Consider the following 13,877-nt stretch of genomic DNA (forward strand, 5'->3'; position numbering starts at 1 on the left):
ACCGCAATAATGTACAACAGCCCAAACCAACGATGAATTGATCTACTTAAAAGTATTGTTGGTTTGGCCTGCACATGAGATGAGTTGACAATAAGAAAAACATAGAAAATCGACAGCCTTATCCTTTAAGGTTGGCTCAGCTGTGTATAGTGATATATGGGGCCTGAATCACAAAGCAAGATTAGTGTGTTAGCCAGCTATGTTTGGGCTTAACTCAGGTTTTCTGGGATCACAAAGCTGGTAAACTTTGATCTGGGGCAGATCTCCATGGTAATCTATGCTGCACAGCTACCCTGCTCTGGAAAAAAAAAAAAAAAAAAAACTTTAAAGGATCAGATCAGGACCTGTAAACAAACATGACTGCTGACCAATAAGCTCACTGGAAAAATGGTGTCATCATATAAGATCCTGACAGGCAGGGACAAAAGTACTGAGTTTTCAATAAAGTGAAGAACAGTAGAGACAATTTTAACATCAGCAGAATCCCTTTGTCATAATATTTGTCAAAACCATGTGTCCAGTTTACACTGCACACCAGCAGCCTAATGAATGGCAATTGAAGCTGGCTGCTTAATAATTGTGCACACTGTTAATTAGCTCAGTAAATTATAAATGCAACATCTCTGTCACACCTGTCATACCAAGAATTCATTCAGTTACTTCAGGCCTTTTGATCTGACATTTTCTTCTCTGCTTTGGCAGCAGAAAAGGCCTTTGAACTGTTTTTAAATTTATCACATATTCATGCATTTGTTCATCATGAGACAAAAAAGCAACAGAATGTAACTATGGAAAATCAAAAAATCATTTTACCATATGCTATATTTTACTATATTATTGTTTTGTCTTGTATATTGAAAAATCCTACCTTCTTCACATGAACCCACTCACATCTGGATTAGTAAACCCAGAGTTAACTGAGCTGATAATCAGCTTTGTGATACTGTGCCAGTTATCAGGATCATTGATGACAGATAACCTAAAGAGATCCAGAGTAAGTGCATCTTGCTACGTGGTACAGGTTCTCATCAGGGACTCATCTCTCCATACCGTCCCACAGAGTGCAGTCCTCACTCATCAGTATAAATCTTTGAAGTGGGAGACTTGGGCGTGTGGAAATTTATGTTAACACCACCCTTCTCCCTCTTACAGTGTATATTGCTGCCCTCAGCTGCCAGTGTTGCCACTAGCATGTCATTTCTTCCTTTAAGTGTTTGTCCCACTATGGCAGAAAGTCTTAGACTAGACAATAGTTTCTCACGAATAAATGTATATTTTATTTTGTTCTTAAATATTTTCAGCAGTAATCCAAAGTGTTTCTAGCAGCCATTACAGTGTTCTTTCATTCAGACAAAACATGTATCCCATGTGCTCACTGTTGAGGATGTGTAGCACAAGTAGAGAAATTAGTCTCAATATAGTGACAAATGAATGTTTTATGATCCGTGAATAAAATAATATTTACAAATGAAGAACTTGTGAATGAATAATGGATTTCACATGTCTTCCTATCCACAAACAAATACTCTCCAACATGAATAAATGTAAAACAAATTTATGCATTTATCACTTGTACAGAGACTAATTTCTCTCCCTCTCTTAAAAAGACCCCAATTATCCTTGACAGAATACAGAAATTCTGCCTCCTGTCATTAGTCATACAGGGTCAGCAGTATAAACATATGCACTGTATGTACATTACAGTGCAGCTACAGTTAGCGTTTCTTAAGCCCTCCTACTTAACATTCATAAGCAGAATATAACTCTTTCATAAATGGTTTCTTACACACTATAACATAGTTGTTAGCAATTATCAATGTATATGTCAACAACTACAACTCCTGTAAGCACCCATAAGTGGAGATCACTGTCTAAACAGATGATGATATAGTTGTAATCAAATAAAATATGTCTTCATAGGTGACATGATAATTGTAGACAAATACTGCACATTAATAAACACTTTAAAATGTCCTTTTATCCGCTTATAACTACATTATAGTGTTTTATAAACCCTTTATTAAATGTTACTGCTTATAAATACTGAATTGAAGGACTTGAAGTAAAGTGTTACAAATATTTTCAAAAAGTATGTTGGTGAGAAAAGCTTTGCCACTCTGATTAATTGTGTGGATATATTTTGTTCCCCAATCATACTGCAACAGTTGTAGGAAAAAGAAAGATGTGTTTGTGAGAATTTATGCTGTGTCAGATAGGATTTGAGAAACAGTTATACTCTGTGACTTCAAATTTATTGATTCGTTGGTCTGAAGATTTCTACATGTACTATTACCACTGTAGAACAATCCAAGTGTTGTGCTACAAATACAAGTTCGGTTACTGTTGAGGTCTTTTGCTACAAAAATAGTTTAATATCAAAACCATAATAATATAACTATGATAGGTAGCCATAGAATGACTTAAACTGTAGTGGTAAAAGGACTTAGATCCTTTATTGAAGTAAAGCTACCAGTACCACAGTGGAATAATACTGCATTCAGAGGTTGATGTAACAGTATAGATGTATTTAAAGTAAAATGTAATAAAATACCAGAAACACAAGTAGCCATGGATGTTTTCACATTGTTATGTTACTGTTGCATTAGGACTAATGTGTTATACTGTAAATATCTTGTTTTTCCACATACTGCTGGTGTTAAACCCTTCAAGGAATAGTTCAACATTTTTGAGAAATATGCCTATTTTTTTTTAACTTTGGACAGAGCTACGCTAGGTGTTTCCCCCTGCCTCTTTATGCTAAGCTAGGCTAACCACATCCTGACTTCACTGTCAAAAACACATACATGAGATTGATTTTGATCTTCTTGGAAGACAGCCAATAAGCATATTTCTCAAAAACTAAATATTCTTTAAGGCACAGACTAAAACCGATGTCAAATCTCAGCTAACTCTCAGAAAGAAAGCAAATGAGTATATTTCCAAAAATGCTGAATGATTCCTTTAAAAAGAGGAGAATAATGTGAAAGAAAACACAGACTCGTTGTTCGTTTTTACTTAAAACACAGTAAATGAGGAAGGTTTGTTCATGTTCCCCCATCTGGAGGTCCAAGGCATTACCAATAAAGCCATGATGAAGCAATCACTACAAATCAAGCACAGGGAAAGATTTAATGTACAGAGATAGAGATTTGCATCACTGAGTGCATATTAAAATAAAATTGTCTTTGAAGCCTACACATTTCTATCATCACACTGGCTAGTCAAAACTCTAGCAGTGCATCTTATTTATATTTTGCATGTAACAACGTTAGTCTTCAAAGTAACTACAGCTGTCAGGTTAATGTAGTGGAGAAAAAAGGACAATATTTCCTCTAAAATGTAAAAGTATAAGGTCTCACAAGATGGAAATACTCACATAAAGTAAAGTACTTAAAAACTAGTGTACTAAATGTACTTAATTACTTTTTTATCTCTTGGCTTAAAGGGAAACTTTGCTATTTTTCAATCTGTATCCTATTTTCCCATCTTTTTGTGTCTAAGTTATTAATGGGGACAACCATTTGGTCCAGTATTGAGCGAGAGTGCTTCAGCTGCGAAATGGGCTGCAATGTAATCCTTCCACTAAAAGTGCTTGTTTTTGCCACTGACAGAATCAGATTGTTATTATAAGTGTCTGACAGCATTATGTTAAGGACCACACAGAGAAATAAACTTTTTTCTTTACCTTTCGCTTGATCAAGTCTGTTTGGATAAGTCAAGGATAAGTCTCACTCTGAAATCTCGTGAGAGTTGAGTTGTTGTAGAATCAGCTAAATATTCAGCCATGACAGAGTTGGAGAGAGGAGTGCTGGGAGGAGTTTGTTGTGTTGGAATACAGAAAGCATAGCTTAGTGTTATCTAAAAGATTTTCAAAGTCATGGCTGAATATTTACCTGATTTCAACAGCAACTCGACTCTCGCAAGATTTCAGAACGAGACTTCTCCTTGAGCGAGACTTGGTTAGACACAATAACAAACAGACCAGATCAAGCAAAAGGTAAAGAACATGTTTTATTTCTCTGTATGGTCCTTTCCATAATGTTGTCAGACACTTAAAATAACAACCTGAACCTGTCAGTTGCAAAAACAAGCACTTTTTGTGGACATATTTTGATGGGCGCTATTGCCCCGTCAGATTACATTGCAGCTTGTTTTGCGCCTGCCGGCTGAGGTGCTCTCGCTCAATACTGGACCAGTTTCAAAAATGGTTGTCCCTATTGTCACTTAGGCACAAAAGATGGGAAACTAGGGACCAGGTTGAAAAATACCGAAGTTTCCCTTTAACTAACCCAAACCTGCATCAGAACACATCATTTCATTTCTCATTGTTAATCCTATGGTTGTTAGTCTGCTCTGAGGATAAAATATATTCTTATCTTTTGATGTTACTGTATACTGATGTACAGACTGCTCTACATGTCTTTTGTGAAATGGTTCAGCTATGAAGAAACATTGTCAAACTGACAGAGAAAGGCTTATCTCACGTGAAACTGCATAATTGTTTCTGAACATCAAGATGTTTGACAAGAATTGACATTTTCTTTCACTGAAGTTGATGCTACTTTACAGGAGATGGGAGCTTATCTATTATTGCCAAAGACAACTAAAGTGCATGCTGCTTTATCCACTAACTCAATGGCTTGTACAGTAATTCATAAAACATACATTAATATAATACTTAACCCTATAATACTTACAGGGTTTGCAGCACAATGTGTTAGCATTTTATTCACTTGTATACAAAGTATACAATCATCACATTTTTCAAACAAAGTGCTATAAGTAACCAAAAAAACATAGTAGTCAATAATTCAACTCAGTGTCACATTCAACCACTGATGATATCACCTTTGACTTTTGTTTGTGTGCTGTGGGGCTACTGTATTAGGAAAAAAGACAGACATTTAACTTAGATCAATTTTCAACTAAAGAGCGTGTTGAGAATAAAAACCCTAGAAATTTGCTGCTTTTTGTAAATTTTCAAAAGATAAATTGACAAACATAGACATTTAGCAGTCCTGAAATTTGGCACTTCTTCGAGCCTCCCTCAAGCACACAATGCATCCACTTCCAGTGAAGAAATACTATGCATAAAATCCAGGTCTTTCTAACCAGCAGTGCTATATCTTCTGAACATACTGGATATTTGTGCGTTACATTTCCTGTAAAGTCCTGTAAAGCACAGATATCCAGCTCTCTGGAAACCTGTAAACAGACGTGAGATTTTATTTCTAAGCATGGCTAAAGATACTGTCCCTGATTAATGGGATTTGGGTGTGATATTGGGTGCTAGGTTGTATATATACATTTTTAAACCTTTATTAACTAATGTTTTATTCTTATTTTCCACATCATCAAATACATCCTCTGTGGTAAGTATTCCTGACTTTTACATGTTGTTGATGTGCCTTTGCTAGCTGTATGGTATCATTAACCCCTTATAAATTACTTTTAATCAACAATAACGCCATGTTTTATAAGTTGTAACTAACTTGACTTTGTTAATGCCAATTGTGATAAAATCCTTATGGTGAAGACCCACTGCATTCAACACTGTTTGCTCATCGCTGCAAGCTAGCAAGTAGCTTGCTTGACAGCTTGCTATCCCACAATGCTTTAAGAGGCAACTTCTTCCTCCAGGTATAATTTGTCATTTTAGTTTTTAATTCATCAGCAAGATTTCTACAAAAGAAGAAGTGAGAAAATCATGGCACCCAAGGTGGAATTATAGTTCTCTGTACACGCCTCTGCTGATCAATGCAAAGAAGGGTGTTGTAGGTATCCATACATAACTGTGTTGGCTAGAAATTACATTTATATGCTACTAAATTGGTTTCCCAATTAGATTGTCTTGGCAAATGTCATCGTTGCATGGATTAAGTTAACAGGCAACGTTTGTTCAAATGAATTAAGCATTTTTCTGTATTAAATCAAGACCATCTTTCTTTAACCTTAACCAAGTGCTGCCAGAGCCTAAACACAACTATGAAAAGTGTAATAATGCCCTAATTACTACCAGCTGATATTGTACCACGAGACTGGATATTTTGGTGGAGAAAAAAAAGAAATGTGTTAATTAATTAATGTTAAATTAAAAAATGTAATTCAGCCAGCATTATATTTCTTCTTCTAGCAAAACATATTTGCTGTTCCACTTTAGTCGTATATGAACATAATTTATAGGAGACAGGGTTGCCATGGTAAATATAAAAGAAACAACACCCGAGCCTGTTTGCTCATGTGCATGTGCACTGGAACAGTGAAGTATGTTCCAGCCTTCACTCTTTTAAAGCCATTGAGTCTGCAAGTCTAAAGGTTAATAAGCTGCTAATATATAGATAGATGTTCTGCATCCTTTTTAAGTGGTAAGTGGTCAGTTAATTAAAGAGCAACATAAAAATATGCAATAAATTAAACTGGAGGAGGATCTACTGTATAGCTAAATGGGTTTTTCAAAACCTTAAAACCCAAATGTTTCTATAAATGGCTTATTATTGATCTATAAAGCATTTATCAAATGATTAATACATGATTAAAGTATTAGTCACAACTTATAAAACATTTTTAAAAGTATGCCTTTTTTCAAAGTGGTACTGAAATGGGTTAATCCATGATTTCTGTTGGGCTAGGTGATGTCATCGAAAACCATACTGTACACCAAACTCCAAAATACAAATTACAACCTGGGGGTTGAGCAGAAGCGCATCAGGCAGATAATAAATCAGTCACTACAAAACTGTAGGAAACTGATTAGCCTTTGATTGAATGGTCTTTCTTTTTCTTTTTTCTTTACACAATATGTAGATGTGTTTTTGATCACATTTAAAATGGAATTCATCAAACCACATATGTTGGATTGATCTCAATCTGCAGAACTCAGTGGCAGAAATGTTTTTCCCAATGTGTGAAGCACTTAAAGTTACAGAATTCAGACACCATTACAGGTGGTGTTGTAGGGAATTATGAATATTTCCAAGCATGTACATTGAGGACTTATATATGTCATAAACAATTTGGATCATTAACCAGGCAAAGAAATGCAGAAATGCAATTTTCTGACAGCTTCTTCCAGATTTATTTGAATGTCAAAGCCAAATTGTTTGGAAAGTAAAAATTCTCTTGATAGGCCATGATAAAAGTATCCAAGAGATGCTTTCTTTCACATGTGATGATGACTGGGTCAACTCTATAGGAGTGCTGTAAAAGGAGAAGAAAGGAGCAGAAAGTAATGTTTCTGACAAAATTCGAAATGGTGGCAAAATCTATTGTTTAAAAGAAGTTTGTCGATACAAACAGTTGAAATTTTGACTGATGGCGTAAGAGGAATTGTTGTTAAAACTTTGAAAATTTCTCTTTTTGTGTCTAGCTGTCAAATGCATACAGTATGCATGTAGTAGCCAAACAGTTTGGAGTATCAAAATTCTGTTGGAAAGGCATAATAAAGGTTGAAAGAAGTTTGTTTCACATATAGTTCCAATCAAGTTTATAGGAGAAGCAGCCAAAAATGCATTGTTGACCACACTCAAATGGCAGACCTAAATGGATTGAAATTGACAAAGGCCATATTCATTGATGTTGCCATGACCCAAGCAACTTGAGGGGTACAAAAGGGTAAGGACCTTAAGGCCTCAGTAAGCCTTAAAAAAATCTCTTGCTGAATTGTTTAACGGCATTGTGTATGTCGAACTATTTTAAACACAATGAACGTTGCTCATGGTGTTACTGTCTGCAAGTGTACACCATTATCTCCATTTGTATGATTCATCAGGTCCATATTGCAAAGATACATGTTTTGCCCTTCGAGTGTGGCTACTCGGAGCAGCTATAAACACTTTTTCTTTCAGATGTGGTCAGACAAAACAAAGTACTTCGTTTGAAGCATACTGAGACCTCTAGATGGATAAATGTTCTAACAAGTTTTACGAGGGATTGTTGATTTGTAAATGGGAAAGAGAGCCTATAAAACAATGCATTATCCATCATAAATACCAGAAATTTAAAGACTATTGACCAGATTAGTGGACAAACAGCAGATCTCGAACTTCTGTTGCCTGTTGTGAAGCAACAGCTATCTGGACTCAAGTAAGCAGACCATGCTGAAATGGTGTTAAAAGTGAAGTGGCAGCAGAGCGTATTGAGTGCACATTGAAAATAGAAAGTTTTATTTTTAAAAAAGTGAGATGATCAGTGATGGATTGACAGGTTTTCTGAGATAAATTCAATACTGGCCACTTTTGGTTTCCTCAGAATGAGGTTCCCATAACCTTTTTGGCCATTCAAATGTTAACAGTAAGTCATCACTCTGGCATCACAAAAGCTCCAGAGGCTTTCCAGCATAATGTACAGTAATTACATGTATTACATATTATTATGACCAGACAACAAAAAATAAGTTAATGTATATATTTATCATAATCTGTTGCAGGATACCCCTACTTACTATATTACGGTTAGGGTTATGTGAAACTTAACAAAGGGTGCATTTAATTGTGAGGAAAATATCAAGTTAATTCTACATAGTATTAATCAAAGTTTACTTGGTTAGAGTTAACTATACTGACTGGTAGTGTTTGTGTGTGTCTGGGGGTGGAGAGTGGCTGCATATGTACATTTCCTCATCACTGGATAAAGGCTTTTAAAATCTTTATCTTCCTAGACATCTCCATACAGAAGGCAGTAAAGCACAGGGTTAAGTTAACTGTTTTTTCTAGTTGTTTTCTTGAAATCACGAGAAAATTATCTCATGGTCTCGAAAATTAACAAGCTTTGTTATCTCGTGATCACAAAATAAACATAACCTATCAAACTAACTTTTCACGATCATCGGACAAAAACTGGCAAAATGTACATATTGTAATTAATCTAGTGTGAGAACCTGGCAGTCTGAAGCCATGGCCAGAAAATGATGGATTGCTCACTCCAAGTCAGGAGTAAATAGCTGCCAACAAGAAACTGAAATTTATTCAGGTCTTGTTTACAAGTGAGGGCAAAATGGAACATGAGATTGACAGGCAGTGCAGGTGCTGTACTGAACTGTAGTGGTGAAGAGGGAGCTGAGCCTGAAGGACAAGCATTCAATTCACTGGTTAATCTACACTCCAGCCTTCACCTACAGTCATGATGGTCATTGCTCAACTCAGGATGAGAGAGAGTAACTGCCCTAAGTCAAGAAGTTCAAGTCTCTCGGGGACTTGTTCATAAGTGAGGGTAAGATGGAATGCAAGATCAACAGACAGATTACATCAACTGTGATGTGGACACTGTACCAGACAGTAAACGTCAAGGTGAAGCTTGTCATTTACTAGTTGATCTATTTCACAACCCTCACCTATGGTCATGAACCTTGGGTAATGACCGAAAGAATGAGATCGTGCAATACAAGCATTTAAAATGATTTTCCTTAACAGGGTGTTTTGGACTCACCCTTAGAGAAATGTTGAGGAACTCAGGCATCTTAAAGGAGCTCAGAGTAGAACCGCTGCTCCTTTGCATCACAGGAGACAGTTAAGATGGTTCTGGCAACTGATCAGGATGCCTCCGGTTCCCGGGAAGGAGAAGACCCCGTGGCACACCCAGTACATGCTGATAGGATTACATATCCCATCAGACCGGGAAATGTCTTGGGATCCTCCAGGAGCAGCATGAGGATGTGGCTAATGAGAGGTACATCTGGGCTACTTTGCTTAGCCTTTTGCCATTGTGACCTGGACCTAGATAAGTGGTGGAAAATGGATAAATGGGAATGATCTATGATAAGCTAACACAATGTCACTATACTTTATACAAACTAACTGTTTCCTATCACTGGGAAATTCACCACTAGTATTACTATTAGGAATATTATGTTAGCAAATGTTTAGCGAAAGAAGTCTAATTATTCACTAGCAAGGGCAGACTGTGAATATATTAAAAATATTATAGGTATATTACAGCAACTTTTACAGTCACTAAACTTACTTAGTTACTGTTAGTAAATGTCAAATGTTAGTGGCAGTCTCACCATATGTTAGCTGATTATACAGGATTATCATATCAGAATCATGAGAACACAGTTTGGGTTACATGCATGTTATGCCACGATAACAAAATAATGACTGATCACGAGAAAACAAAGATCATTGAGTGCTGATCACAAAAAGGGATCAGTGAACACAAGAAAACAAAATGTAAAAATAATTACACCCATGGCTGCTCCAGCCTCAGATATCTTCACCTTCACTCCTGGCAGCAAATAATAGGGCATCAGTTTAGATGAGTGGGGACTTTCTTTGGTTACAAACAATAGGGTAAAAACATAATTATCCTCTTACTTTGTTATGCTCCCTGGAATATGTTGAGGATTGTGAACACTCTATTAGGTCCTTCCTAAAATATTAATAATTTAAAAAAGGATGTCTAGTTAATTTGACTCATCATTTATCTTTCTTCAAAAACAGGCCCAGTCACCCTCACAACCTAGAAAATTGCATACCAGAAGAAGAAGGTGGTTGGTCAAAGTTGAGATAAAAGCTGGTCAAGGCAACAGGGAGGTAAAGTAGTTCTATACAAACTGAGGTGTTTTTCCAAAAGGATATTCCTGTCTAGCTCAGACTAATGGTCCTGTGTCACACCCTCTATATGGGCATTTAAAGGGAGATTTAGAGAGTGTAAAGAGTGTGCAATGCTATAGATGCTCCTATGATGTCATTTTAATACCACAGGGGCAATTAATCACTATAGAAATTTTAAGAACATTATTGGTCCTGCCATGATAACTCTAGTAGAGGTTAAATGTGTAAGTGATGACGCATGTATCCCAATATAAGAAAATAATGGACTACAGATATGGTGGAGGAAAAAGAATGTGAAATGGAGTACCTTTCCTCCACCAAGTTCATTATTTTCTACATGGTGACACAGTGTCTGTTCTTGTGCTTATACCATGGCCACTTACCAAAGGAACAAGACAAGTCAACAGCAACGCTAGTGGTTTTGGGAGGCTGTTCTTAAACATAATAATGCTTTGAGATAAATGCTAACATAAGATAATTAGTACCAAACAAAAATTACAGCTGATAGGAATGTCATGAGTCTTGCAAGTATTTGGTCATAAGCCGAAGTTATAGACAAACTGAAATATTGACCTGATGATGGTGCTAGATCAAAAGTCTGAGGATCACCAAAGGTATTAAAATTGAACCTGAAGGCCACATGAGTGTCTGTACCAAATTTTGGGCTAATCCATGTCATAGATGTTGTGATATATCACTGGATATGTGAAAACTTTGACCTACTGGTGGCACTCTAAAAAGTCAAGGCATCACCAAAGTCATTAGGATTCATCTTCTGGGGTCCATGAATATCTGTGCCAAATTTCATGACAATCCATCCAATAGTCGAGATATTTCAGTCTGGACCAAAGTGGTGACCGACATACTGATCAACATTGCTATCCCTACAGCCATGCTGTTAGCGTGGCTAAAAAATGGAGCCAACTTTAAAATGTCATCAATTGTAGGTTTGTTTCACAGCTAAGTTAACTGATAACATAGTGTAAAGAATTGTTATTGTTGCTATGGATGCTTCCAGGTCCATATACAGACAGGTAATAAAGGACAAAATGTGAATAAATACTGTAAGTGGAGAAACAGATGCTTTCATTAATGGCACAAGGGCTCACTGAATGATTTGAATCATATGCTGTGGCCTTCAGAGTAACCAGATCTCAGCCAAACTGAACACCTATGAGAGATTTTGGAGCAACGTGTCAGACAGAGCTGTCTACCATCATCATCAATAGACCACATGAGGGAATATCTTTTGGAAGAAAGCTGGTCGTCCCTTCAGTAGAGCTCCACACACTTGGAGAATCTGAATGAAGCTGTTCTTACTAGAACACTTAATGTTTTTTTCTTTAACTTGTCACATATCTGTACCTACTTCTTTAGAATTGTGTGTAAATTGCTGACTTAAACTACATGTTTGGGGTGTCTTGATTTCAATGGACAACAGACAGTCATGCAGAAATTAGTATTTTCCCCGGCCATGGTATAAATCCACAATATTCTGTTGATGTCTAGACAATAATTTAGACAGTTTCCTCTAACATGGCTGAACCTTCTCTTAACATTGTGTTGTATAGTCACAGAGGGAACACTATTTGCCAGCTAATATCAGTGATGATTCAAATGTAAGACAGTATATTTCTGTTAATACTAACGCAACTATTTTCATTCTACGCCTTCTCCCTGCATTAGCTGAAGCCAGTAGTAAACTGCACAGTAGTCTGTTAAACATTTTCAAGCATTAGCATTTGGTTTGGCATTATGCTAGCAATCTACAAAAGTAAGTCTAGATTTCACTTACAGCTTCAGAAGTTAATCATTTCTGTTAACATTTTATTGCAGCGTTTAAGTGAAAATATTAAATTAGTAACATATATATACAGTCCAAGTTCTGAAACAAACAAAAAAAGACAAAAGCTAAGACATAAGCTTGACGGTAATGAAGGATAAAATGTCAGTCATTTTGTGACTGAGCATGTTCATTTCACTGACAGGCTTTGTTTGTTGTTTTGCAAAGATCTGTAAAGTACCCCTATTTGATCCTAAACTATTCCTTTTCATTGTAACATAGACACAACCTGTCTGTGTAGTTTTAAAGTGCCTTCAGAGTTGTGCAGATTTAGTAACCCAACTCAGCTTGTGTACATATTTAGAAGTTTCATATTTACAGAAAGAACAGAGATGAAAGGTTTGAGATGCCCTACGGGTACTTGAATTTCTTTTCTTCAAAGACCAGCATTTGCATGTTCAGTGTTTTAAGGTTTTAGGTTACATCACTGCTACCGGTGTGAGAAAGCTTCCCCATGCTCATCTCTCTTATTACACCTTCTCATGTCATAAGACACACAGAGGGTGGACACAATGTCAAAAACACCTGAAATCAGTGCAGTAAAACCTGAATACAAGGTATGCTAATAAGGTGATGATTCAACTTTATGGTAATTTTTATGGCAGCAGTTTGCAATGTTGTTGCATTTAACTGTTTTAGGAGTGGATATGTAGAGTTCCACTTTGATGACATAGGGAGAGATCGTTCACCAATCACAAACTGTCTTGACATCGTTGATGTAATTATCCTCAGGTCTGACTGTCATTTTATGAAAATTAATTTCATAAATGTGTTTGGGTGAGTTTCCACAGGTCCAAACTTTGGACCCATGAAGACACCAAAAAGTTGTTACTGTTATTTTCTCTCCTCTGTTTATGTACAGGAGGCATGCAATTTTAGAAACACATTTAAAACTGTGACCTTGAAAATGACTGTAAAGTTGTATCAAGACCCATGACAAATTGAAGATTAGAGTCTTTACAAATGTACTATTTGTCACAAATATACTGTCACTGATTACATGATGTGTTTGTGATTTTGTGTCCACACTCTGCATTTGTTAGTGTATTGTCATATCAAACTGCATTCTTAGAAGTTTTGGTTTTTAGAAACTACATTTAGTTAGCTTGGTTTCTATCTTTTTAGACTAGAGGGTTGTGTGTTTCTGTTAAGTGTAATTGAGTTGTGTCCGTTCCTTTTTGTCTAGACCCTTGTCTTCGTTCCTTTCTGGCTCCTTCATCTTCTACTCTTTTCCATCCGCCTTCTGTAACTACACGACGTCTGACTCCACCACACATTGCTCGGTGTACTCCTTCACCAGCTCCACACTCAAGGTGTTGTTGCAGAATTCAGCCATGGGTTTCCAGAGTGGTGGATCCAGGAACATCTGGCACATCACGTGACCCTTCAGGGTGGTGGTGTGGCGCTGCAGGTGGTACAAGAACTGCTGCCTAGCCAGGTCCAGGTCTTTACCAAACATGTCAATGTTCAGGTAATACCTGGTT

At 36.6% G+C, this 13,877-nt stretch overlaps 1 protein-coding gene across 5 annotated transcripts in view; it reads right to left on the bottom strand.

Annotated features, from left to right (window-relative positions):
* Window positions 1–1,267: 1,267 nt before the first annotated feature.
* nat16 (N-acetyltransferase 16) overlaps window positions 1,268–13,877 on the bottom strand; it is a 47,051-nt gene continuing 34,441 nt past the window's right edge. For 4 of the 5 annotated variants that reach the window (XM_044341536.1, XM_044341534.1, XM_044341535.1 and 1 more), the window contains one exon: window positions 1,268–13,871. In XM_044341536.1, coding sequence (XP_044197471.1) covers window positions 13,643–13,871 — 229 coding nt within the window. In that variant the 3' untranslated portion in view covers window positions 1,268–13,642. The remainder of the gene's footprint in view (window positions 13,872–13,877) is intronic. The other variant, XR_006400133.1, reaches the window with a different exon arrangement.

The sequence above is a fragment of the Thunnus albacares genome, chromosome 22, assembly GCF_914725855.1.
Source record: "Thunnus albacares chromosome 22, fThuAlb1.1, whole genome shotgun sequence".
Classification (NCBI taxonomy): domain Eukaryota; kingdom Metazoa; phylum Chordata; class Actinopteri; order Scombriformes; family Scombridae; genus Thunnus; species Thunnus albacares.